The sequence below is a fragment of the Scyliorhinus canicula genome, chromosome 13, assembly GCF_902713615.1.
Source record: "Scyliorhinus canicula chromosome 13, sScyCan1.1, whole genome shotgun sequence".
NCBI classification, from domain to species: domain Eukaryota; kingdom Metazoa; phylum Chordata; class Chondrichthyes; order Carcharhiniformes; family Scyliorhinidae; genus Scyliorhinus; species Scyliorhinus canicula.
Window position 1 is genome coordinate 69,998,823 of NC_052158.1, and position 27,299 is coordinate 70,026,121.

At 45.1% G+C, this 27,299-nt stretch overlaps 1 protein-coding gene across 4 annotated transcripts in view; it reads right to left on the minus strand.

The window, feature by feature from the left end:
• LOC119975455 (autophagy-related protein 16-1-like) overlaps positions 1 to 17,088 on the minus strand; it is a 41,622-nt gene extending 24,534 nt beyond the window's left edge. For 2 of the 4 annotated variants that reach the window (XM_038815133.1, XM_038815130.1), the window contains exons 1-7: positions 15,337 to 15,481; positions 11,804 to 11,897; positions 9,778 to 9,880; positions 7,545 to 7,618; positions 6,731 to 6,982; positions 3,468 to 3,533; positions 3,101 to 3,187 (exon numbers count right to left, since the gene is read on the minus strand). In XM_038815133.1, coding sequence (XP_038671061.1) covers positions 3,101 to 3,187; positions 3,468 to 3,533; positions 6,731 to 6,982; positions 7,545 to 7,618; positions 9,778 to 9,880; positions 11,804 to 11,897; positions 15,337 to 15,466 — 806 coding nt within the window. In that variant the 5' untranslated portion in view covers positions 15,467 to 15,481. Of the gene's footprint in view, positions 1 to 3,100; positions 3,188 to 3,467; positions 3,534 to 6,730; positions 6,983 to 7,544; positions 7,619 to 9,777; positions 9,881 to 11,790; positions 11,898 to 15,336; positions 15,482 to 16,934 lie in introns of those variants that run through there. The other 2 variants (XM_038815131.1, XM_038815134.1) reach the window with 2 other exon arrangements.
• Positions 17,089 to 27,299: the final 10,211 nt, after the last annotated feature.

A 27,299-nucleotide genomic window follows, 5' to 3' on the forward strand; every position in this document is an offset into this window, starting at 1 on the left:
TGGGTGGGTCAGTGGGTCAGACACTGTCCTTTCACACTCTGGGACTGGGTGGGACAGTGGGTCAGACACTGTCCTTTCACACTGGAACTGGGTGGGACAGTGGGTCAGACACTGTCCTTTCACACTCTGGAACTGGGTGGGACAGTGGGTCAGACACTGTCCTTTCACACTCTGGAACTGGGTGGGTCAGTGGGTCAGACACTGTCCTTTCACACTCTGGGACTGGGTGGGACAGTGGGTCAGACACTGTCCTTTCACACTCTGGGACTGGGTGGGACAGTGGGTCAGACACTGTCCTTTCACACTCCGGAACTGGGTGGGACAGTGGGTCAGACACTGTCCTTTCACATTGGGACTGGGTGGGACAGTGGGTCAGACACTGTCCTTTCACACTCTGGAACTGGGTGGGTCAGTGGGTCAGACACTGTCCTTTCACACTCTGGGACTGGGTGGGACAGTGGGTCAGACACTGTCCTTTCACACTGGAACTGGGTGGGACAGTGGGTCAGACACTGTCCTTTCACACTCCGGAACTGGGTGGGACAGTGGGTCAGACACTGTCATTTCACACTCTGGGACTGGATGGGGAAATCACGTTTCCATTTGCCATGCCAATGTATGACCTCTACAAATGCATTTGCCGCCCCCCCCTGGATCTGGCATTGAGACAGCTAAAATACATTTTGTGTTGGGCACGTGCAGCCAAGAGTGTACTTAGTCTGGACTAAGCTTGGCCAAGGTTTGTTGTCCTCAGGAGAAACCCTGATGGCAGCTGCTGAAGGAAGAGAAATATGAATGGTGCATTGTCGAGAAGGGAGGAATATGAACAGCACCCGAACACCTTTTCACTGCAAGTGGAAATACCAATAGGCAAGTTCATCCACCTGTAGTTGAAAAAGTGGTGGTGGATCACTGTCAATAGGACATCCAACCAGTCTCCACTCAAAGTGGCTTTTGGCTTTACGAATCAAAAAGTGAGTCACTGAATTAGAAAAAGATGCAAAGCGCAATTACGTTTAGTTTGCTTTGGCTCTTCAGCATGCACTTACACTACTGCCGTACTCATTGCAAACTACGAGAGCTCTCCACCAACATATACCTTCACGGTTTCCTCTGCATACACTCAAAATGTTAACAGAGCGACCCTACCCTGTCATTGTGTCTCAGTGCCCCTTGCATCCCACCATGAATGTGTGACTGGGTTACGCTTAAAGCTGATCTTCACCATGAACAACCTCCCATCATTTTATAGAAGCAAATTACTGTGGATGCTGGAATCTTAAGCAAAACCAGAAAATGCTGGACAATCTTAGCAGGTCTGACAGTATTGATGGCGAGATGCTCCACAGATGCTGTCAGACCTCCTGAGATTGTTCAGTATTTTCTGCTTCTGTCCCATCATTTTATATCTGTTGCGGTGCTGCGCAGGGGCCACTTTACCAAACCGCAATGATAGCAAGGGAGTCTTACCAGCTCACAGTACTATTGAAAATTCAGCCACACGCTGCCTACCAATTTTCTTTGTCTTTTGTATGTCCAGCAGCAGTGATAATGATAAAAGATACCGGGGAGGCAAAGTAACATTGGCCAGATCCTGGTGAGCGAGGGCAATAGCAGCATCCCACTGCAGCCAAGAGTGGCTACCTCTGCACAGACCAAGACCTGAAGCAAATACCTCTCTGATGTGAATGCGTCAGTCCCTTTATCTACTGAAACTTGGCACAATTCATGAAACCCTCCAAATACTATCCCACTCTGTAGGGTGGACCCTTCAGGCTAATACGCTCCCCATAGCAAACAAATTGTGCATTAAGTGGTGACTGCTGAACAATTTCCGTCTGAATTCCAAGCATCGGGAACTTCAGTTCGGAGGAGAGGTTAAAAGTCTGACGAATTGCATGTTTTTTTTTGGGTGGAAAAAAATTAGGAAACTCGGGTTGCATTTTACAAGATCATGAAGAGAATTATCAAAACTGATTTGAAACAAATTGTTTCGTCGGATGAAAGGCTTGAATTGCGGAGAGTCAGTGTTGGCACTGGGGCCCCAAGTGACTTCCTTCTGTGCTGTAGCCATTCGAAATGTTTAAAACGGCAAAGAAAGGAGCAAGAAGTTAGGAGGAGTTTCTTGCTCCCAAAGGGGAATTCAGCTGTTGTAAGTTGCCAGAAAAGGCTGTTGAAATGGACACTGTTAAGTGGAATCATTCAATGCGTTTGTGGCATGAGAATGGATTGAAGATGTTGAGCAGACAAGGCTGATCTATGGAAACAGATGAAGTTTGTTATGCTTTGTCCATTCCTAAAAAAATCTTGTTCCCACATTATTGCTGGGACAGAGTTTGGAAGTATTCTCCTATCATCAAAAAACATACATTTTTGAAGAACTGCACTGATCCTGAAGTGTACGGTTCAGGAAGAAAACGTTTGCCCTCCATTTGCAGAAACCATCATAAACAACCAGCAGCAGAGCTGCAGATTTTGTCTTTCCAATTTTGTTTTGAAGGCCTGCATAATAGTGTAATTCTGGCATGTACAGGTCTCTCACTGGTGGTACTGATGGGAAAATCAGATATGTAGTTACATAAATAAAAATAAAATAAATAAACAAAAGCAAAATGATTGAAGAGTGTGGTGTTTTGGTCAATTTTCTCTCTTAAAGACTCCAGTGGCCAATCCACACGCACGAATCTTGACAACAGAGTGGATTATTGCCACCAACACAATTGTACCTTCATCTATGTCCTCGCACAAATACATTTTCCAGCAGGGGTTACCAGATAGTCATCAGGAGAAGGATCCCCAACTATTACTTGCCGTCCAGAACTCTGGATGTGTACAACACCAACCACCACCCGGTCTGTAATTAGCTGCCTAAACAAAATTAAGAATTTGAACCTTCCTATTTCTACCTGGGTCAGTGCTACACTGGTCAGCACATTCAATCCCAGAGTAATCAGTGGAGCTAAAGAAATAACCAGAAACAATCGCAAAACACACTGAACTCAATTATCTATTACCAAGCTGTAACCCAGTCTGTCAGATATCCTCATTTTCTTTTTAAGTCCCCGTGTCCCCTACAACCCTCCGAGACCCAAGCTCTCACCTGGGGGTCCTCTGTGTTGCGCGCACCGGTGACGTTTCTCCAGATGCATCGGGCCCTTCCTCACCTAGCACCTCTATATCATCATCCCTTGAGAGTCAGAGAGCAGAAGGAAGGCAAATGTCAGTCATTAACTCCACTAAGGACAAGTACAACTGCTCTTCACAGAGCAGCAGAAACACACTTCGCACCAAGATTGACACACAGCCGTGCAAAAATACATCTCAAAGGGAGTGTTGGCTATGTGGGGACTGTTTGTTGCACTGCGCATTGTGTTTCCGGTAGCTGTACAATGCGTGGTTTAGAGGGAACATTGCAGGCATCAAGTGTTCGTGCACTAAAAAAAGACACGTCAAGAGAAGCAACTCACGGGTCAATATTCAACGGCTCTTTGGCAGCCTCAGCAAGATCCTTTTTCAGCTTTGCCTGCCGTCTCCTGAGAGGTGGAAAACGCCCAGGTTATAAAGGTGAAGAAAACAGGCGACAAACGCCGTGCATACAGTAGTGAACTTCAAAGTAAAATTCAGATCCAACAAAACTACGTGGGAGAAGGGCAATAGCTTGGTGCAGTGGAACAAATTCAACATCAAACTTCAGTTTGGAGCAATTAAATGGAAAAAGACATCGCTCAAATTGACTTGTTTCCTTTTTTATTTTTAAGTTTCAAGATGTGGACGTCACTGGCTAGGCCAGCATTTATTGCCCATCCTTAATTATCCTCAAGGTGTTGGCGGTAAGCAGGTACCTTGAACCGCTGCAATCAATGTGGAGTACGTACACCCACATTATATGTCAGGAAGGGACTATCAGGATTTTGACCCAGAAACTGCAGGAACTGGGATTTATTTCCAAGTCAGGATGTCATCAGACTGGAAGGGGAACCTACAGGTGTAGGTGTTCCCATGCATCTGCTGCTCTTGTCCTTCTAGGTGGTAGAGGTCATAGGTTTGGAAGATGCTACCAAAGGTGAGTTGTTGCAGTGCAAATTGTAGATGATATACACTACTGCCACTGGAGGTGGATGGAGTGCTAATCAAGTGAGCAGCTCTGTCCTGGAGGGGTGGAGTTTCCTGAGTGTTGTTGGGAGCTGCACTCATCCAGGCATATGGAGAATATTCCATCTTAATCCTGACTCATGTCTGGTGGACAGGTGATTCACACAAGCAAAAATATCTAGTCTCTGACCTGCTCTTGTAGCCACAGTATTTATATGGCTAGTCCAGTTCAATCTCTGATCAATGATAACCCCCCAGGATGTGGATAGTGGGGGATTCAGTAATGATAATGCCATTGAATGCCAAGGGAAAATTGTTTGGTTCTCTCTTGTTGGTGATGGCCTTTGCCTGGCATTTATGCAGTCCAAATGTTACTTGCCACTGATCAGCACAAGCCAGGATATTGGCACGGTCTTGCTGTATTTGTATATGGGCTTCTTCAATATGAGTGGTGAATGGTGCTGAACATTGTGCAATCATCAGCGAATATTCCCGCATCTGACCTTATGTTGGAGGGAAGATCATTGTTGAAGCAGCTGAAGATGGTTGGCTCTAGGACATTACCTTAAGGAACTCTTGCAGTGATGTCCCAGGTTTGAGATGATTGACCTCCATCAGTCACAACTATTTTCCATTATGCTAGTTCTAAATCCATCCAGTGGAGAGTTTGCCTCCTGATTCCCATTGGCCTCAGTTTTGCTATGGTTCCTTGATGTCACACTTAGTCGAATGCTGCCTCGATGGCAAGACAGTTGCTCTCGCCTCACCTCTGGAGCTCAGCTCTTTTGTCCATGTTTGGATCAAGACTGTAATGAGGTCAAGAGGCAGAAACCAAACTGAGCATCAGTGAGCAGGATATTGCTAAGTGTCACTTGATAACACTTTCGACAACCCCTTCCATCAATTTACTGATGATCAAGGGTCGACAGTTGGGGCTGTAATTGGTCAGACTGGATATGTCCTGCTTTATGTGAACTGGGCGGACCTGTATAATTTTCCACCTTGCCATTGTCGTAGCTGTACTGGAACAGATTGGTTGAAGGTGCGGCTAGTTCTGGATTACAAGTCTTCCGCACTATTGCTAGAATATCGTCAGGACCCATAGCCTTTGCAGTAATCAGTGCCTTCAGCTATTTCTTGATCTCACATGGAGTGAATTGAATTGGCTGAAGACTGGCATCTGTGATGCTTGGGACCCAAGGTGGATCATCCATTTGGCACTTCTGGCTGAAGGCAGAACAAATGCTTCGGCTTTGCTCAATAGAGAATCAAACCAAGTCCTTATTTGGCACTAAAGCAAACCCAGGCTTGACCTCAACTGGTAATCTTTATATTAGAGAGTCCCATGCCGCAACAGCTGTCCATTTGGTTACCAAGGATTAAAAAATGAATAAATCAAGAATGTAGGACACAGATTGACTAAATCATACAACAAGGTCTCTCAATAACTGAGGCACATGGAGCACAGTACAGGAACAATTAACTGATTTCCCCTTCCAGAGTCTAAATACAGCACAGAACCAGTTCAAGTAATTGTCGAGAGGCCAGCACGGAACCAGTTCTCAGTAACAGCAAAGATGCCAACCTTCCCCGTGCCAATGCTGGTTGGTCCCTTCAGAAGTTATTACTTCATCTGACTCTCATCATTAAAACTCCTGAAACCTAGAATGTGGCTTTGATTCTCGTATGCGCTTAACATTTAGAAGCAGCTTTTATTCCTAACACACACCGTCCTACTTATGTTGAAAATAGCACAGTTGTGAGGATAATGAAGGGCACTACTGCAATGCCTTGGTGACAGTGGCGCACAGAGCTTGACAGCCGAAATCTGAAGCCTCGTCATGTGAGAACTCATTAATGTGGTACTCACATGTGCAGTAAAGCACCAATCTACAACCGGTTTAATACGAAGAGTATCTACAGTTTGTACTTGGGAATCTCAATGACATGGAGATGTGGCAGTAGACAATGGCCAGATACCTAGTGTTTCCATGTATGGTACTCAATCCCAAACAGCATGTGGTCCAGATTCAGACCAATGCCTGCAAAAGCTCCAGTTAGCTTTTTATCAGTGGGGCAATCTAACAATATTCCAAACTTCTTGCAATCAAAAGATACGACCAGGTTATGGCGCTAACAGGCACATCCGCTCAACCATGAAAGATTTTGGAGCATCTCCCAGATTTCACCCTCAGCAACACTGGTAAAGGACTCGACATATAGCACAGTAGTTCATCATACTGAAGCAGGTCATGAGATGTGAAAATCAATTCAATAAATCTGGTCAGTTCTGCATTGGTTGAGAAAATAAAATACTAAAGCTGCCAGAGGTGATTCACTGACACCCTGGAACTTCTCAGTTGACCTCATCTGGCTGACAGATGACTCGAGATTACTCAGTTAACTCTTGTATAGGCCAATTCAGAGCACATTAAGTATTTGTTCAAGGCCGGTAGACCGTCAGTGAATTAGGGATAACCAATAACTGCATTGTTGCCATAATCAGAGAACAATTGATTAAAAAGACTAGCCTGTGTCACACACACCCTAACCTAACCTTCCCCACCTCTGGCCACTATCAATGGAATGACATTGACACTGTGCAGAAAGCCATAAGCTTTAACAGACTAAACCGTACCAGGTATCCTTCTCATTTTCTGCGTTTAACCGATTAGCCTCCTGTGCTTTCTCGGCCATCCACCTAGAGATTAGCTCTCGGTTGTCATCAGAGGTTTTCCGCAGTTTTTCCTCAAGAGCAGTGAAAGTGATCTGAAGGGCATCGTATTCATCCTTCAGCGTCTGATTGGCTTGCTCCAGCTCCTGGAGCTTATTCCGTAGCTCCTGGCACTCGCTACTCAGCTGTTTTATTTGCTTCTCATATTCCAGCATCCTTCAAATGAAAAAACATAAAAGCTAGGCAGATTAAAGCTCACAGCATAACGATACAAAAGCTTTAAGGCAAATAGGCAGGAAAGCACAGTTTCAGTTCAAGGTACCATCCCATCTTCTTAACATTATTCCAAAAGCCCTTACCTACCCAACTTCAAAGGCTCAGTATGTGCTCAACACCTTTCTCTCCTCTGGATGGTGGCTGGGATGCATTGGAACTACTCTTTCACATCTCAATGTTTCACAGGTTAATTCAGTGAATGGCCAAATCAGAGAGCAGTGGTCAATTCCCACTTACGTCCAAGTTATCCTATCTCAGGCATGACAGCAGCTGGTCCTAACATCCAATACTGGGGAAGGCAATCAAATCTATCGGTGTTTGAGTTCCAGATCACTACCCAGCGAGATCCACTGCATGGCTGCTGTCACACAAGATCAGGCTTGGACATCTTGCTTGTGATACAAAAATGGCACACTGGCACTTATACTCAAATAAAGGACAGAGAAATCTCAGTACACGGTAAAGGACGGGAATTTCTGAATTCTTGCTGATTGCCACTTACTTTGCTTCATTTGCATGGATCTCTTTGTCCTTTTGCTGGAGTTGACTATTGAGTTCAATCACGTTCTGGGCAAGCTGAAGGAGGAACAAAAACACTTGGTGAATAAAACCTAGCAGACCCAAGTATGGTGCAAACCTCCTCATATCACACATACACCAAGCAGACTAACCAAAGGCCATTCAGGCCAGGAAGACGTTCCTTACACTGGTAATTTGGAGCTTTTACAAGTATAATGACCAGTACAGGCATGAAGATATTACAAATTTTAAAACTGTATTTTTAAAATGGACAGAGCTTTTACGATGTTGACAATATACCATGTGACGATGGCAATAGCGACTTCAGGCAGACATTAGTATCAATCAAGTACCTAATTAAAATATGGACGATCACAGCCACTTGTGAAATTCACAAGCCTCTTTGTTCAGGATGAACCATTAACAGAACAAGACTGTCCCACATTAGCCGACTCGCCTTTGAACTTTACACTGGGGCAGAAAGACATCAAGACTCTGTCTTTCCTGAAACGCATTCAAAAGGGTAATTTAAACTGAATAGGGTCATTCAAGTACAGAAACCACAGCTGTGTGAAAAGCTGCGTGTGTGAGAAAAGCTAAAACACAATGCGGAAAAAAATTACCCGCTACCGTTTTTTGGGAAGGATTTTGAATTCATAAAAGATCAGATGATTAAGGGAGCCATGTTTATTATCTGTTTGACTAAAGACACCATGAGATACCCATCTGAAAAATCATTAAACCAGCTACAAGACACCATGCAGCGAACATGAAACGGTTACATTTTGAAAGTGGGAGAAGGCTTCTCCAATACCCCCCTGGCAATTCAACAACAAGAAACTTGCACTTTCCTAAGAATTCTCTGCTTTACAAGACCTCCACTCCAGCTAAAGTATCAATTTATCTTAGAAAACTACAGGATTGTTACAAAAGCTGTGTGAATAAATAATCCTATTTGTTTTAAATTCATCACAAGCTTGCTTTTGGAAATTATTTAAATTGGGACAAACCACTCTTGAGTTAAGAAACCACACTACTGTCTCACATAAAAAACTTTGATCGTGGACAATATGAAAACAGAATCAGTAAAGATAACAACACCCCCTCCATGATAGTCCTCAATGCCAGGGCCCCGCAAGACTACGTACTTAGCCCCCTACTATACTCCCTATACAACACATGACCGTGGCAAAATTTGGCTTCAACTCCACCTACAAGTTGGCTGATGACACAACGCAGCGGGTCGAATCTCAAACAACGATGAGTCAGAATACAGGAGGGAGATAGAGAACCTAGTGGCGTGGTGTAGCGACAACAATCTCTCCCTCAACATCAGCAAAACTAAGGAGCTGGCCATTGACTTCAGGAAGCAAAGTATGGTATACACCCCTGTATGCATCAATGATGCCGAGGTGGAGATGATTGACAGCTTCAAATTCCTAGGTGTGCACATCACCAACAATCTGTCCTGGTCCACCCTCGTCAACGCTATGACCAAGAAAGCGCAACAGCGCCTAAACTTCCTCAGGAAACTCGGCACGTCCATATTGACTCTTCCCAATTTTTACAGGTGCATCATAGAAAGCACTCTATCTGATTGCTTGGTCCAAGACCGTCAGAAACTACAGAGTCATGAACACAGCCCAGTCCACCATATGAAACCGCCTCCCATCCACTAATTCTGTCTACACCTCCCACTGTCTTGGGAAAGTGGGCAGCATAATCTAAGACCCCCTCCCACCCAGGTTATTCTCTCTTTTACATCTTCCAGCGGGCAGGAGATACAAAAATCTGAGAACACGCACTAACAGGTTCAAAAACAGCTTCTTTCATGCTGTTGCCTGACTCCTGAATGACCCTCTTATGGACTGAACTGATCTCTTCACACATCTTCTCTACTGAGTAGTACAACACTTCGTATGCTTCACCCAATGCCTGTGTCTATGTATTTACATTGTGTATTTATGTATGCCCTACATTTTCCCATGTATGGAACGATCTGTCTGGACTGGACGCAGAACAATACTTTTCACTGTACCTCGGTACATGTGACAATAAATGTAATCCAAATCCAAACACTGCCCATGACACAAGTGCCTTTAAAAAATGCTTTTAGAGGAGCTACACCAGGAAGTTCAGGGGCCAGTCCAGTCCACGACAGGAGCTACATCAAAGTGGGACAGATGAGAAGCGTTTTGTTCCATGCAAACACACACCTCACCACGCTTCTTGTGAAGTTCCGTGAGCTCAACCTGGTGACGGATTCGCATTTGGGCAACTTCATGTGTCGTCTCGTTCCGTGCCCCATCGGACGCTGGGCTGAAATACCAAGGAAATAACAAGAGTACACAAACTTTAATTTGGGACCAAAAGAAAAGTATAATTCTCACTGCAGCACACATCTTTCTAACCCACTTAAAACATCCCTATTTCCCACTGGGGCACAGGTTCCATGGGTGACGTTTTTGCCCGTTTCTCGATGACACCCACCATTTAAATGCCAAGATAGTTGGTGCCAACAGGGTCTTTGACCCAGGGAACATGTATTAGGGGTAGGCATCTCAGTCTGATCTGTCCTCACCAGACATCCAGAGAGATGCAATTCTCAGTATGGTTAAGCAAAAAGCAGGAAGGAGCAGGAAATCTCTCCAATCCTCCCACCTCCGCTAATGGTAAGGGAACGATAGCCATGTCAATGCTCCCTACAGGACGGAATTACTCAACGTACAAGAGCTCAGGGATCAAAATTTCAATCCTTCAATTCCCTGTGGCTCAGTCATTCACTGAATATTGCCCGCCTCAATAACAGAAACAGCACACTTTAAAATTAAATCAGAATTGAACTGAAATCATTTACCATGTTGGCTGATTTCTAGGGGATCTACATCTGAATGAAGATTAACCGCAGGAGACACCCCTTGTTTGGACATTCTCAGTCAAATCGCATGATTTAAAGAGTTGGGGACAGAGTGGAGTGACCACAATCAGCTGCAGTTCCTGTATCATCTGCACAATGTACTGCGGCAACTTGCCAAGGTTCCTTCAACAAATCCTTCCAAATTTGTGATGTTTGCCACCGAGAAGCACAAGATGAGCAGACAGGTTTCCCCTCAAGTCATGCACCATCCAGACCTGGAACCAATCCCTCTTCCTTCACTTTTGCTGGGTCAAACCATTGGTACCCCCTCTGCATGGACTGCAGTGGTTTAAGATGTTTTACCACTACCTTCTGAAGGACAACTAGCGATGATCAACAATTCCTGGCATTGCCAGCAATGGTTTCATCCAATGAACAAATAAAAAACATTCAGAAAATACCTACAGTATTTCAACAGCAAGGAAGGGGGTGGGGGAGTTCTATTGGGCCCAGTGGCTAATTTTGTATCTGACAGTAATGACTCAAACTCAATTTTCCAGCAACTTCTCCTCTGGGGTTCACTCTCCCCTCCCCCCCCCCCCCCCCCCCCCCCCCCCCCCCCGCCCCTGCAGCAGCAGCAGTATTATCCCCCCTGACCATATTGCCAATGCCACTTGCAAATCGACATTGGCAATGACCCAAGATGGGGTCACTATTTGAAAGGAATGATGCTAAAGGCCTTAGAATAGGTACACCGGATTATCAGAATATAACCAAGGATTATGTAATATGGAGAGCCTAGAGAAGCTGTGCTGCTCTCCTTCGAGCAGAGAAAATTAAGGGGAAGTGTAACACCGGTGTCCTAATGATGCAAAGTTTAACTGTTTCCATTGGCAGGAGAGTGTGTAACAGACTTAAGTTAATTATCACAAGACAAGAGAAGAGATATAGTCAGAATCATTATCAGAATCGTGGGTGGCATGGTGACACAGTGGCCAGCACTGCTATCTCACAGCGCCAGGGAACTGGGTTCGATTCCGACCTCAGGTGACTGTGTGAAGTTTCCACATTCTTCCAGTGTCTGCATGGGTTTCTTCTGGGTGACCCGGTTTCCTCCCAGTCCAAAGATGTGGTTAGGTGGATTGGCCATGTTAAATGGCTCCGAGGTGGGGTTACGGGGATAGGGTGGGGGATTGGGCCGGGGTAGGGTTCTCTTTCAGAGGGTCGATGCAGACACAATTGGACAAATGGCCTCCTTCTGCACTGAAGGGATTCTATTCTAATACACTGTCTGAAAGGGTTCTGAGACAATATGTTGGGGGCTATATGCAATCGGTCAGAGGGACAGTATTTAGAAAAAGTGAGCACTTACACATGCTACATACCTAATGTCTTGTCTGTTGTGAAGGTCATACTTCTCCCCCTGAAACCTCTCGGCCAGGACAGTCTGTAGGTCCGACTTCTCCAAGAGCTTATTGTCTGTGTAGACATAACATTAAATGGTGAAAACAAACACACAATACACACAAAGTTTTATTAACATATTTCTCTTTATGACTTCACTTGTACAAAATGGCCTCATCAAGGTGTTAAGGAGTGAAATACTTCCCATTTCAGAAACCCAGTACAAGTTTCAAACAGTTTCAGTGGCCTCATCAGGAATTGGATTTATATTGTCCACAGGCAGTTTATACAGGAAGCGTACAGACAGCAAACATTCCAACCATTTAAGTGTGGGAATAACTGAATGAATGGGCATTAATTACAGAAGGTATCATCAGACTGGGTAAGGGACTGCTGACTAAGAGGACATCATTTTGATTCAACTTACATTTTAGCTCACTTCAATTTAAAACTAGTTTTGGGGGATGATGGCTCTTTAATGGAAAGCTGCTCTCAGTACCAGAATCCCTACAGTGCAGAAGGAAACCATTTAGCCCATCAAGTCTGCACTGACCCTCTGAAACAGAACTCCCCCGCCCTATCCCCGTAACCTGACCTAACCTGCACATCCCTAGACACCAAGGGGAAATTTTGTCATGACCAATCCATCTAACCTACATAACTTTGGACTGTGGGAGGAAACCGGAGTACCCGGAGGAAACCCATGCAAACGTGGGGAGAAAGTGCAAATTCCACAGCCACCCAAGGCCGGAACTGAACCTGGGTCCCAGCACTGTGTACAGATGCAGTCTATATTGGTGTTTCTCCCCCCGCCCCCACCCACAAGAGCAGTAGTTCTAATTCCATATCCCTGCGCTGTTCCCATCTCCTAAGCTATAAATGCTGTTTCCAATAGACTCTTCCACATCACTATGTTTGACTGTATTGAAGTAGATTCACTGGGTAGTTTCCTAATTCAGTGGTTCTCGACATTTTGTGGTTGAAGGGCCCATTTTCAAATGGATTGGTAACTACAGACCCATGGAACAAAGAACAAGACAGCACAGGAACAGGCTCTTCCGCCCTACCAGTCATGATACCACCCTTGGTCAAAACCCTCAGAACCTCCTAGCGCCATATCCCTCTATACCCATCCTATCCATGTTATTTGTCAAGATGCCTTTTGAATGACATTAATGTATCTGCTTACATATCCTCTCCTGGCCACGCGTTCCAGGCACTCAGCACCCTCCGAATAAAAAAACCTGCCTCGCACATCTCCTCTAAACTTTGAACCACGGACCTTAAACCTATGCCCCCTGGTGACTGACTCCTCCACCCTGGGAAAGAGTGCCTACCCATCCACTCTATTCATGTCTCTCATGATCTTGTAGACCTCTATCAGGTCACCCCTCAACCTCTGTCGTTCTAATGGAAACAGTCTAAGGCCATTCAGATTCTCCGCATAGCTAACACCCTCCAGACCAGGCAACATCCTCTGGTAAACCTCCTCTGCACCCTCTCCAAAACCTCCACATCCTTCCGGTAGTGTGGCAACCAGAATTGTGCGCAATATTCCAAGTGCGGCCTTACCAAGGTTCTATACAACAGTAGCATGGCATGCCAGTTTTTATACTCGATGCCCCATCCAATGAAGACAAGCTTTCTTGACTACCTTGACCACTTGTGTTGCCACTTTCAAAGATCTGTGGCTCTGTACAACCAGATCTCTTTAACTTTCTATATTCCTAAGAGTTTTGCCATTTACTGTATATTTCCCCTCTATTTTAGACCTATCAAAATGTATTACCTCACATTTATCTGGATTAATTGTCATTTCTCTGCCCAAGTCTCCAACCTATCTATATCCTGCTGTATCCTCTGACAATCCTCAACACTATCTCCACTCCACCAACCTTGGTGTCATCCGCGAACTTACTAATCAGGCCAGCTACATTTTCCACCAAATCGTTTATGTACACTACAAACAAGAGGCCCCAGCACCAATCCCTGTGGAACCCCACTAGTCACAACCTTCCATTCTAAAAACACCCTTCTTTTGCTCCCCTCTTTTTCTGTGACCGAGCCAGTTCTGCATTCATCTTGCCACTTCACAAATGATCTCATGTGACTTCACCTTTTGTCCCAGTCTCCAATGACGCACCTTGTCAAAGGATTTACTGAAGTCCATGTAAACAAAATCCACCGCCTTCCCCATATCAAATATCTTTATCACCTCCTCAAAAAACTCGACCAAGTTAGTCAGGCACGACCTCCCCTTTACAAAACCATGCTATCACTAATGAGTCTATTTGTTTCCAAATGGGTATAGGTCCTGTCCCTGAGAATTCTCTCCAATAATTTACCACTACAGACGTGAGGCTCATCGGCCTATAGTTTCCTCGAGTATCCCTGCTACCTTTCTTAAACACCGGTACAACATTAGCTATTCTCCAGTCCTCTGGGATCTCACCTGTAGCCAATGAGGATGCAAAGATGTCAGTCAAGGCCCAAGCAATTTCCTCTCTTGGTTCCCTCAGTATTCTGGGGTAAATCCCATCATGCCCAGGAGACATATCTACCTTAATGTCTTTTAAAACACCCAATACCTCCTCCTTTCTGATGTCAACATGAACACACACCCTACCCAAGAATCATCTTCCACAAAGTCCTTTCCCTTGGTGAACACTGATGCAAAGCACTCATTTACTACCTCACCCATTTCCTCTGGCTCAACACATAGATTCCCCCCACTGTCCTTAAGTGGCCCAATCGTTTTCCTGGCCACCCTCTTGCTTTTTACATAATTCACTTTAATCCTCTTTGCCAAGGACTTTTCATGACCCCTTCTAGTTTCCACTTAAATACCTTCCTACTTTCTTTATACTCAAGGGTTTCGACTGTTCCTACCCTTCTAGACATACAGTGCAGAGGAGGGCCTTCAGCCCATCGCGTCTGCACTGACAAAACTATACTAAAGTTATACTAACCCACTTTTCAGTATTTGGCCGCTCGCCCTGGAATGTTATGACATTTCAGGTGCTCATCCACGCACCTCTTAAGGGCTGGGCAGTTTCCCGCCTCTACTACCCTCCCAAGCAGTGCATTTCAGACTCCCACTATCCTCTGGGTGAAAAGTATTTTCCTCAAATCCCCTCTAAACCTCCTGCCCCATACCTTAAAATAACACCCCTCCCCCCATTATGATCCTTCAACGCCATCTCCTCCACCTAAACCTCAATACTATTTTGATACTACTTCATATTTATATGTTGCATGCATCCAGCTCTGCCTTCAAAATATTCACCGATTCTGCTTCCACTGCCTTTTGAGGAAGAGTTCCAAAGACTCAGGACACACAGAAAAACATTTCTTCTCCTTCAAGTCTTAAATGAGCGACCGCTTATTTTTAAACAGTGGCCCCTGATTCTAGATTCTTTGACAAATGGAAACATCCACTCCATACCCTCCCGCAGAATCTTTAAGTTGCAATTAAGTTGTCTCTTACTGTAACTCTAGTGGATACAAATCTAACCTCTTTCCTCGCAAAGCAACCTGAACACACTGCACAGCAGGTGGTGGTGGCACTCTGCTCCCGCTTTCACATTATTTTGTAGAGATTCTGCAGACTCCCATTTGAGAACTGTTCTACACTTAACTCGCATTTTCTCTGGGTCTCTGAACTACAGACCTCAGGTTTCCTTCTTCCTAAAGATAACAGATCTTTAAAACAAGTGCTTTGCATCAACTAACCACACCTCCTAATTTACCTAATCTTTCTTCTCTTTCACTTTAAAAGTTTTTAGAATCATCACCAGCTCCGCGGAGCAATTTAGCTAGGTGCACTCCCTGCCTTTCTGTGTAGCTGTCTGGACCTTGAAACCCTGTAATTATTCTCTTTTAGGCTGCTTATCTGATTTGAAAGGCATACTTCAATTAGCCTTAATCACACACCCAGGCCCCGAGATGCTCTTGCCCCACTGAAACTGGCCCTTTTCCAATTAAATAATTTTACTCCAGATTGGTCTACGTCCTTTTTCGTTGTCAAACTAATCATTTTCCTCCAGTGACGCTTGCCTCATTCCCGAGAACCAGATTCAACAATGGCTCCTTTCTAGTTCGGCTGGCAGCATTTTGATTGAAAAAATCCTCCTGAACACACGTCAGAAACTTCACCCCCCACTTTACATTATTACTATTCCAATCTATATTAGGATAAGGTGAGTCTTCCATTGGGCGGCATAGTAGCACAGTGGTTAGCACTGTCGCTTCACAGCGCCAGGGTCCCAGGTTTGATTAACGGCTTGGGTCACTGTCTGTGTGGAGGCTGCACGTTCTCCCCGTGTCTGCGTGAGTTTCCTCCAGGTGGTCCAGTTTCCCCCGACAAGGGTCCGAAAAGATGTACTGTTAGATGAATTGGACATTCTAAATTCTCCCTCTGTGTACCCAAACAGGCGCCGGAGTGTGGCGACTAGGGGCTTTTCACAGTAACTTCATTGCAGTATTAATGTAAACTTACTTGTGACAATAAAGATCATTATTATTGCTACTATGTGGGATTTGCACCTTTCTGGAAGTTCCTGGCAAACTCTCCTCGGTTATCTTTCCCACCAGTTGGCAGCCTGCAGAGTGTACAGTATAATTTTGCCAGTGGAAGACTGGAGGCCCACATGCAGAATGTTATGGGTGATACCAGATAGCTGGCTCAGAAGAAGGCAGAAATGGGCACTAAATGTTGCTGGATGCGTGGTGTTCAGGGAAGACAGGGAAGCGAGGAAATGAAAGGATGGACAGTGCTGGTTAAGGAAAACATCATGGTGCTTCAGAGAGAGAGGATGCCCCAAAAGGATTGAGGACAGAGTGCAATTGGTTGGAGTGAAGAGGAGCAGGAGGTGGGTGGACGCCGTGTGCCAGGGCCTTTCACCTGGTGTCCAGAGCCCTGGTGTTCAAGGCCAGGGTTCAGACTGGCTGCAGCCACCCTCTCCCGGGGAATCCGCACAGGGGGTAGAGTTAACCCCCGGCCGGTTTAGGCCACCCTGAGCCGAGCACTCCGGGCCCAGCTTTCCCCTCTACCGCCTCCACCACACTCAGGCCGTGCCCGGCGCTCCTCATCGGGCCCGACTTCACACTCACACGCCTGGATCAGCTCCTCGAAGGCCTGGCGCTGCAGGCGGTCGCGGAGCCGCAGCTGCTCGCTGATGTTCCTCCTCCAGCCCCCCGCCGCCGCTGCCATCGCTCCTCCGGCGGAGCCCGCTCTCTTCCCCGCTCCCCGCCCGGGGCCGCGCACTCCCGCGGGATACTGCACATGCGCAGAATGAAACACGAACTGTGTCAGTTACCGGCGCCGCCATGTTTGATAAAGGCACCAGAGTGGCCAGCTTCGACCCAGTAACCTTTACCCACCGAATTTGCACACCACTACTACTTATACTCCACATAGTAATAATAATCTTTATTAGTGTCACAAGTAGGCTTACATTAGCGCTGCAATGAAATCACTGTGCAAATCTCCCTCCCACTGTACTGACCTGATACTAATCCATATCCCTGATACTAATCCCATAAACATCTTCTACCTTAAGTTTCAAAAGATTCCTCTTAATTACACCAATAGGATTAGGGAGTCACCCAGGGTGACAACTGTGCCATATATTCCCCTACTTTGACTGTTTGTCCAATGTCCTTTTGGTCAGGTGGTAGGAGACTGAAATAAAAACAAAGGATGTTGGAAATGCTCAGCATATGTCGAGAGAAACGAGGTTAACAGCCTGGAATTAGGGTCGGGAAAATTCCTGGCTTTGTCCGTCCGCTCAGGAAGAGAGTTCCTGCAAAGGTGGGACATTAATTTCTGGGGGACAGGTGTGGGTTGGAGACTGACCAGTCGATTTGGGAGGAATTGCAGAAGCAGCACCCAGATAAGCAGTTTAAAAGGCCCACTTCAGTTTCATGGGACTTTGTGCTAGTGAGAATACAATCACAAAGGTTCCACCCCTCACATCCCCTAAATATCCCCCCTAACATGCCACCACATATCCTCCCCCATGGCCTCAATGTCAAGCTCTGCCCTTTCACCCAACCCCTCTCTTCTCATGCTCCATGTCAAGCTCTGCTCATCCCCTCACACCCCCTATGCCAAACTCTGTCCTTCCATCCACCCTCTCAGGTCCCTCATGTACCCTATGTCCCTCACACCAAGCTATGGCAATTCACTGCCCATTGACCCACTGTACAAATTTGGGAACTAATGAACCCCACAGTGTGGTCATTTTCAAAGTCAGGGTTGCCACCCACGGGTGAGTTGTGGGCAGATATCGAGAGGGTCGCAGAGCCATCCATCATGGCCATCCCGATCATGGGAATTAATGCGCAACAGCCACAGCAGTCAGTTTTTAAAAATGCCGGCTTTCAGAATGCAGGCACGCTGCGTATGCATGCCCGCTCATCAGCGTATGCCCAGAGTCCAGCAAGAAACACTGCCTCTTCCTGACGTCAGCGTGCAGACCCAGATTTTTCTAAATTCAATGCAGTCGTCCTGCCTGAAGCGACAGCAGAGAACAGGTCTCGCACCCCGAACACTGACATCATGTGCCCTGGGCGCGATTGCGATTGCGATTCATCCATTTTGTCAGCAGCAAACGAGCAACATGACCTGTAAAATGGATCGTTTTGTAGAAAAGGAGTGAGTGTCAGAGACACAAACAGGCAAGGGTCTCACAATTAAATCTGCTGGAGAGAGTGGCTCAGGAGAATCCACAGCAGGACAAAGCAGTGGTGGTGTGAGCTGTACAGAAGAGTCCACAACAGGACAAAGCAATGGTGGTTGAGCTCCAGAACCTCTGCTGAACAACCCATACAGAAATGTAACATTGAATGACAAAACAAGTGAGACCGTGAGGAACAAGCAGGGACAGTAGCACAATGGTTAGCACTGTTGCGTCACAGCTTTTCACAGTAACGTAATTTCAGTGTTAATGTAAGATTACTTGTGACAATAAAGGTTATTGTACCAGTCGCATTAAAGGTAAGTGAAAATAGTGGGTCGCGCCGGTTGGCCGGCATGGGTCCCAAAGGTTGGTCGGTTTGTAAAAATGGATTCCCGGTAAAAAAGTTTGAAAAACACTGCCATAATGTATAGTGGAATGCTTACAAAAAAAGTAATCCATTGATAACTATCTGTGCTCGAAAAACCTCTGGACTACAGCAAATAAGTGTCAATCATCCAGGCCCTTTGAAGTTTAAAAAAAAAAAATCTACATTTAACTTTTGTCAACAAATACTGTGAAATTAACCACAGAGATTAGAGGGCTTATGCTTTCAATCTGGATTTCCACTGAAAAACACCGCAGGTGTTATCGTATTATAGTTATCATCTTACAATAACTGTCCTCGATGCAGTATTTTGCTTATGTCCTGGCTTGGGTCACTGTCCGTGTGGAGTTTGCACGTCCTTCCTGTGTCTGCATGTGTTTCCTCCGGGCGCTCCAGTTTCCTCCAACAAGTTTTGAAAGACGTGCTTGTTATGTGAATTGGACATTCTGAATTCTCCCTCAATGTACCCAAACAGGCGACGGAATGTGGCGACTAGGGGATTTTCACAGTAACTTCATTGTAATATTAATGTAAGCCTACTTGTGACATTAATATAGATAATACTGTAGGAGATTGAGCCACTTTGGTTTACTTGTAATGATGTGTACTGTGCCATCAATCATTATGGTCACTAGCACATATCCCACCTCCCCCCTACACCAACTCCACCCTCTTCCCCCTCCCCCCCAAAGGTTGAAGTGCCCCTATTTTATTTCAAAAGAGTTGGCCACCCATGTTTCAGTTGCTTGCCTCTGGTCTTAGGCAGAACATTCTAGGTTCAAGTCCCACTCCAGGACTTCATAGAATCCCTACAATGCAGGAGCAGGCTATTTAGCCCATCAAGTCTGCACCAGCCCTTCAAAAGAGCATCCCAGCCCAGGCCCAATCCCTGTAACTCCACCTAGGGACAAATTATCATATCCAATCCTCGTAACCTCCGCATCTTTGTACTGTAGGAGGAAACCAAAGCATCTAGAGGAAACCCATGCAGACACAGGAAAAATGTGCAATCTCCACAGTCGCCCGAGGTCGGAATCAAACTCAGGACCCTGATGCTGTGAGGCAGCAGTGCTAACCAATGTACCACAGCACCACCATAACTTGAACATAAAAAAATGGCTAACTCTTTCAGTGCAGTTGTCACAGGTGCCATCTTTAAGACATTAAACCAAAGCGCCATCCTTAGATGGATGTAAATGATCCCATGGTTCTATTTCAAATAAGAGACAAGTTCTCCTTTGTGTCCTGACCAATATTTATCCTTCAAACAACATCTCAAAACCAGATCAGATTGCAATTTGTGGGAATTTGCTGAGCACATTTTGGTGGACATGTTTCCTACGTTATAGACTACACTTTCAAAAAGTACTTCATTGGTTGTAAAGTGCTTTGAGTCGTAAAAAGCACTTTATAAATGCAAGTCTTTCTTTTTAATACTGTCTGTTTCAACCACTGCATGGGCCACTGAGTTCTACATTTCTCACCTCTCCGTGTAAACAACTTGCTCTCCAATTCTTCATTTGTTCTGTGAGTGACTTTATTATCTATGCCCTCACATCCAGGAATCCGATCTCATATCATCTTCAAATAATGTTATGGGATCTTTTACATTCACCCCTCAATGTTGCATTGAATGGTCAGCAGAGATAACATGTTGAGTGTTTGGAGTTCGGATTGGACCCATAACTTCTGGACAAAGGTGAGAGTGTAACCACTGAGCCAAGGACGACAGTACATAACAGTAGTGCTGCTTTTTGTTATCAAATACATGAGGGGACTCAGCCTCATACCACAGAGATGTATCAGCTTTCCGTATGTAGGGAACCAGGAAAGCATCAACAATAGAGATGTAACAATATTCTACAAATAAAATAAATTTGCATAGTATGCATTTTCAGTATAGAATGTTCTCGCTTTTTACCCCCTCCCCATCTATGATTTAATGATGAATTCACAATAACCTATCTTGTTTCTGTGAGCAAAGATTGTTCAACAGACACCTCTCCCACCTCATTATACTCTACCCATTCATACAATCTGTTGAGGGCAATTTCTGGACAACTACTTCCCAATTCAAAAGGTCAATTCAGTAACTCTTAAATTTACCGTATTGGACTTGGCCCAATTCCCACCTGACATTGAATCAGCCACTTGTGTTCCATACAGCGGATTATATCTATCCCATACTTAACATTCTAACCCTTAATCCTGTTGCTGATCAGGCATTTATCCAGCTTTTCAACACCTGTGAATCAACTATTTATTATATCGCACAAACTCATCTTAAGAGGAAATCTTTACTTGTACAATGTTGGTGCTCCACACAGACCTGTGTCATATGGTCCTGTTGGCAAAACCTTCTGTTCCTTTCTCCCTTGTGCATTTATCTAGCTTCCTCTCAAAGGCATATATGCAATTTGATTTAACTACTCCATGTGGTGGCAAATTCCATATTTTAATCTCTTCCTGGGTGAAGAGGATTCTCTTGAATTCCTAACTATATTTATTCATGACTAACTTACATTGTACCTAGGGGTGGATTTAAACCCTCCCAACGGCGGAATTTTTCTATTCCCGCCGAAGTCAACGGCTTGCTGCATTATACAATTCAGACCCTGTTGCAACGGGGCCGTAAAATTCTGTCCCTAGTTTCGAATTCCCCAACAAGTGCTAACATCTTATTTATACATTTCCTTTTAAACCTCATAATTTGAAACATTTGCATTAGGTCACTCCTCGGTTTTTTCTTTTCTAGAGAAAAAAACCCAGCCTGATAATTAGGTCCTTTCAGCATTTAGAAACCTGAAGCATGTCCTCTCTCTAATATGCCAGAGCAGTGTACAAGATGATCAGAGCTGAAAAGCCATTTGTTTGGAGACAGCCAATATTAACAATACTCAAACTCACTGCAAAATCCCTTACAGCCCAGCTTGGTGTCAGAGACAGCAATTATTGACAGTGCTATTTATAGTACTTGCAACGGTCAGCTATGTCCTCCCTGGGTCCTCGATCACCAGTTGAGTCAGCAGCAGTATTTGTAGTGATATCATGGTTGTGTTGTAATTCACAAACTGACCACTAGGAGTTTCATTAGTATATAAGTGAATGTTACCGAGTCAGGTGACCCCAGACTGACTAGGGAGCAGAGAGAGAGGTTGCTTGTGCATGTTCATACTGGGGAGGTGGTGGCGTAGTGATATTGTCACTGGACTAGTAATCCAGAGATCCTTGGGTCCCAGGTTCAAATCCCACCACTTCAGAAATGTTAATTCAGTAAAAATCTGGTGATGGCCATCAAATCATTGCCAATTGCCATAAAAACTCATCTGGTTCTCTCAGGAAATCTGCCATTCTTACCTGGTCTAGCCTACATGTGATTCCAGACCCACGGCAATGTGGTTGATTGTTAACTGCCTCTCAAGGGAAATTAGGGATGGGCAATAAATGCTGGCACATCCTGCGATGCCCATGTCCCATGAACAAACTTTTAAACTGTTAATTTTCTGTTTTGTATATAATTTGATCCACAGTTAATGTTAATAAATAGTTTATAGCTTTAGTTATTGGTGTTCTTGTAATATAAATCAGACCATCCGACATGAACATTACAGTATTTACTTTACATCCATTTACCCAGCATTGACTCATAATATCTTCAGCCAGCCTCAAGGGTTTCCCAAGAGTGATAACCATATCCCAATCCCACCCTGTGAACATGCTGCTGGGAGTCTCGCCTGCACAGGGGTCGCTGCAATAGATTAACAAAGGCAATGCAGCTCTGTTCAGTTTAGGTGTACATATTCATTGAGGCCACCTGACAGAGACAATATTGCAACCAGTCTAGCATGTGTCAATGTACACTTCAGTTGATGTCAGTGTCAGGATACCCTGCTGGTGCTTCATCCAAGTGGCCATTGATAATGTAAACACAGACAGCGAATGTTGACTGAATACAATCTCATTCCAATCGGTTGTTACAGATCTGAACTATTTTCTGGTTGTAATAGGTTTATAATTGAACCAAGCTGCCTGGTTAAAAGAGGACTGCGACAGCCGTTTGCCAGGTATGGAGTATCCTCACCGTTTTCATGTTACTGATGAAACAGGATTCCATGCAACTTCAACATTTATCCAGGTTTTAGCTGAGGGTTCAAAAACTCTGCTTTGGCTTGCAAGAACGATTTAAACTATTGGTGCAAGGTTAACACATTGCTGCGGTTTAATATGTTAACTTTTGCCTATCTAAATACGCCCCTTGTAATAAACTCAAATTGTAGATTCGTCTGAACCAAAACCTCTGTGTTTCTACATCCAATCAATGCATAACTTACTAAAGCAGCCATACTTTTTCAGCAGACCAACTCGTTTGCACCACACATGAAGTTTGTAAGTATTAGTTTGTTGGGAGTGTGGGCCAGCTGCTATGGAAGCTAATTGTTGTTGAGTGTGAATAAAAATATTGGAGGAAGACAAGTTGCAACATTGACAGGGGACCATCTGCATATTTGTCACTAAAATTCAATCCAAAAGAGTGTCCGGTATCAATTACTAAGTGACAATTCTGTCAACCAGATTCCCATGCAACCGCACGTCCATAGAATCCATCAAATCCCTCCAGTGCAGATTTCCACACTAAATAGCTCCATGTTTAATTGGGTTTGAAATCCATGCTAAATCTTTGCTCTTTCTATATCTCAATCTTAGTTCTTCAGTGTCAACAACCCGACACTGACACATGGATCATAAATAACGTGCAATTAAACTCCAAGCTCAAGAGACCATACTATTTTATTGTATGAAGTGGGAACAGCAGCAAACATTCAGTTACACCACACTGCAATTGGCCTCACGCTATCTAGGACAAGGCAGCAGAGGCATGGGAACACTGCCACCTCCATGTTCACCTCCAAGCCACACACCATCCCGACTAGGAAATGTATCGCTGTTCCTTTACGGTCACTGGGTCAAAATCCGAACAGTTATTGAGAGGAGTTATAGGGAGGTAGTCACACCTCAGGTAAAAGAAGAAGGTAGATGGGTTACCGTCAGGGGAGGGAGAGGGAACCGGCAGGCAGTGCAGGGATCCCCTGTGGTCGTTCCCCTCTATAACAAGTATACCGTTTTGCATACTGTTGCGGGGGACGACTTACCAGGGGTAAGCAATGGGGCACAGGTCTCTGGCACAGAGTCTGTCCCTGTTGCTCAGAAGGGAAGGGAGAAGAGGAACAGAGCACTTGTCATTGGGGACTCCATAGTTAGAGGAACAGACAGGAGGTTCTGTGGGAACGAAAGAGACTCACGGTTGGTATGTTGCCTCCCAGGTGCCAGGGTTCGTGATGTCTCCTTAAGGGGGAGGGGGAGCAGCCCCAAGTCGTGGTCCACATAGGTACCAACAACATAGGTAGTAAGAGAGATGGGGATTTGAGACAGAAATTCAGGGAGCTAAGGTGGAAGCTGAGAGCTAGAACAAACAGAGTTGTTATCTCTGGGTTGTTACCCGTGCCACGTGCTAGCGAAGTGAGAAATAAGGAGAGAGAGGAGTTGAACACGTGGCTACAGGAATGGTGCAGGAGGGAGGGTTTTGGTTTCCTGGATAATTGGGGCTCATTCTGGGGTAGGTGGGACCTCTACAAACAGGATGGTCTTCACCTGAACCAGAGGGGTACCAATATCCTGGGGGGGAGATTTGCTAGTGCTCTTCGGGGGGGGGGGGGGGGGGGGTTTAAACTAATTCAGCAGGGGGATGGGAACCTAAATTGTAGTCCCAGTGTACAGGATGTTGAGAGTAGTGAGGTCAGGGATAGGGTTAAAAGTTCAAAAGAGGGCACCGGCAAGCAAGACGCTGGTTTGAAGTGTGTCTACTTCAACGCCAGGAGCATCCGGAATAAGGTGGGTGAGCTTGCAGCATGGGTTGGTACCTGGGATCTCGATGTTGTGGCAATTTTGGAGACATGGGTAGAGCAGGGAAAGGAATGGTTGTTGCAGGTTCCAGGATTTAGATGTTTCTGTAAGAACAAAGAAGATGGTAAAAGAGGGGGGGGGGGTGTGGCATTGTTAATCAAGGAAAGTATTACGGAGGTAGAAAGGACGTTTGAGGACTCGTCTACTGAGGTAGTATGGGCCGAGGTTAGGAACAGGAGAGGAGAGGTCACCCTGTTGGGAGTTGTCTATAGACCTCCGAATAGTTCCAGAGATGTAGAGGAAAGGATTGCAAAGATGATTCTCGACAGGAGCGAGATTAACAGGGTAGTTGTTATGGGGTACTTTAACTTTCCAAATATTGCCTGGAAATACTATAGTTCGAGTACTATAGATGGGTCAGTTTTTGTGCAGTGTGTGCAGGAGGGTTTTCTGACACAGTATGTAGACAGGCCAACAAGGGGCGAGGCCACATTGGATTTGGCACTGGGTAATGAACCCGGCCAGGTGTTAGATCTAGATGTAGGTGAGCACTTTGGTATAGTGATCACAATTCGGTGATGTTTACTTTAGAAATGGGCAGGGATAGGTATATACCGCAAGGCAAGAATTATAGCTGGGGGAAAGGCAATTATGATGCTATTCGGCAAGATTTAGGATGTATAGGATGGGGAAGGAAACTGCAGGGGATGGGTACAATCGAAATGTGGAGCTTTTTCAAGGAACAGCTACTGCGTGTCCTTGATAAGTATGTACCTGTCAGGCAGGGAGGAAGTTGTCGAGCAAGGGAACCGTGGTTTATTAAGGAAGTTGAAGCACTTGTCAAGAGGAAGAAGGCGGCTTATGTTAGGATGAGACACGAAGGCTCAGTTACAAGTTAGGCAGAGTTACAAGTTAGCCAGGAAGGACCTAAAGGGAGAGTTAAGAAGAGCGAGGAGAGGACACGAAAAGTCGTTGGCGGATAGGATCAAGGAAAACCCTAAGGCTTTCTATAGGTATATCAGGAACAAAAGAATGACTAGAGTAAGATTAGGGCCAATCAAGGATAGTAGTGGAAAGTTGTGTGTGGAATCAGAGGAGATAGGGGAAGCGTTAAATGGATATTTTTCATCAGTATTTACACTGGAGAAAGACAATGTTGTCGAGGAGAATACTCAGGTTCAGTCGACCAGGCTAGATGGAATTGAGGTTCACAAGGAGGAGGTGTTAACAATTTTGGAAAATGTAAAAATAGATAAGTCCCCTGGGCCAGATGGGATTTATCCTAGGATTCTCTGGGAAGCCAGGGGGGAGATTGCAGAGCCTTTGTCCTTGATCTTTATGTCGTCTTTGTCGACAGGAATAGTGCCGGAAGACTGGAGGATAGCAAATGTTGTCCCCTTGTTCAAGAAGGGGAGTAGAGACAACCCTGGTAATTATAGACCTGTGAGCCTTACTTCGGTTATGGGCAAAATGTTGGAAAAGGTTATAAGAGATAGGGTTTATAATCATCTTGAAAAGAACAAGTTGATTAGCGATAGTCAGAACGGTTTTGTGAAGGATAGGTCATGCCTCACAAACCTTATTGAGTTTTTTGAGAAGGTGACCAAACAGGTGGATGAGGGTAAAGCTGTTGATGTGGTGTATATGGATTTCAGTAAGGCGTTTGATAAGGTTCCCCATGGTAGGCTATTGCAGAAAATAAGGAAGTATGGGATTGACGGTGATTTAGCGGTTTGGATCAGTAATTGGCTGGTTGAAAGAAGACAGAGGGTGGTGGTTGATGGCAAATGTTCATCCTGGAGTTCAGTTACTAGTGGTGTACCGCAAGGATCTGTTTTGGGGCCACTGCTGTTTGTCATTTTTATAAATGAACTGGAAGAGGGTGTAGAAGGATGGGTTAGTAAATTTGCAGATGACACGAAGGTCGGTGGAGTTGTGGATAGTGCTAAAGGATGTTATAGGATACAGAGGGACATAGATAAGCTGCAGAGCTGGGCTGAGAGGTGGCAGATGGAGTTTAATGCGGAAAAGTGTGAGGTGGTTCACTTTGGAAGGAGTAACAGGAATGCAGAGTACTGGGCTAATGGCAAGATTCTTGGTAGTGTAGATGAACAGAGAGATCTCCGCATCCAGGTACATAAATCCCTGAAAGTTGCCACCCAGGTTAATAGGGCTGTTAAGAAGGCATATGATGTGCTAGCCTTTATCAGTAGGGGGATTGAGTTTCGGAGCCACAAGGTCATGCTGCAGCTGTACATAACTCTGGTGCGGCCGCTCCTGGAGTGCCGCGTGCAGTTCTGGTCACCACATTATAGGAAGGATGTGGAAGCTTTGGAAAGGGTTCAGAGGAGATTTACTAGGATGTTGCCTGGTATGGAGGGAAGGTCTTACGAGGAAAGGCTCAGGGACTTGAGGTTGTTTTCATTAGAGAGAAGGCTGAGAGGTGACTTAATAGAGACATAAGATAGTCAGAGGGTTAGATAGGGTGGACAGTGAGAATCTCTTTCC